At 65.0% G+C, this 831-nt stretch overlaps 1 protein-coding gene across 1 annotated transcript; it reads right to left on the reverse strand.

The window, feature by feature from the left end:
* Positions 1-60: 60 nt before the first annotated feature.
* EBI3 (Epstein-Barr virus induced 3) lies at positions 61-824 on the reverse strand (the record flags this gene model as incomplete). The annotated part of the gene is made up of 3 exons (XM_010146854.1): positions 61-213; positions 331-494; positions 785-824. Coding segments are annotated over 3 exons (357 nt in total), but the record flags the coding sequence as incomplete, so codon positions are not given.
* Positions 825-831: the final 7 nt, after the last annotated feature.

An 831-nucleotide genomic window follows, 5' to 3' on the forward strand; every position in this document is an offset into this window, starting at 1 on the left:
CTGGGTGGGACGAGGGAGAGGAGCAGGATGGTGAAGGGGACGCTGGCCCTGCTCTGCCTGTCATGGCTCCATCCAGGGCGTCCCCGAGGCCGGCAGGCTCCAAGCGCTGAACTCCCCGGAGTCTGTGAAGTCCTTGGCGGCCACCTGGATATGGTGGAGGGTCCCGGGTCGCACTTCCGTCAGGGTGTAAGATGTCTGCTCGTATGGCCCGATCTGGGGGTAGAGTGGGGATAGGGGCACCCACGGGCTGGGTGGCCAGGACACAGCCGTGTTTTGGGCTGCATCCCTCAGCTGTGCCTCAGTTTACCCAGTGTAGGGGGTGGCCAGTACCGTTTTGGTGACGGAGCCCTCCTCCCGGGCATAGCGGATGCGATACTTCAGCGGGAAGTACTCCGGGAAGGGCCAGGACCCGGGTGGGCTCCACTCCAGCAGCAGCTTCTTGGTCTCCCCAGGGATGGGTGAGACCCGCAGGTCCTCGGGGGGGTCCGGCTTTACTGGTGAAGCGGGGAGACAATATTAAGGCATGAGGTGCTGGCTGGGGGATCCAGCACGGGGCCGCTGGGGACAGTGACACTGTGTCCACCAGCCCCCCTGGCTGGGCTGTGCAACCCGGGCTGAGACCCAGCAAATCATTGCACTGATGTTTCCGCCACCCAAGCAGGGCAGCAAACCGGAGGGGAAGGGGCCAGAGGAAGCCCCAGGGCTGGATGAGACCCAGGTACGCCGCTTGGGAGGTTGAGCGCGAGGGGTCTTCGGGGGACACGGGCATCCCACCAGCACTCACTGATGTTCTCCAGGAGGAAGGGCAGGAGCCTGGAGGCAGTGCCCAGG

This window comes from Eurypyga helias, unplaced genomic scaffold (genome assembly GCF_000690775.1).
Source record: "Eurypyga helias isolate BGI_N326 unplaced genomic scaffold, ASM69077v1 scaffold28562, whole genome shotgun sequence".
Lineage (NCBI taxonomy): Eukaryota > Metazoa > Chordata > Aves > Eurypygiformes > Eurypygidae > Eurypyga > Eurypyga helias.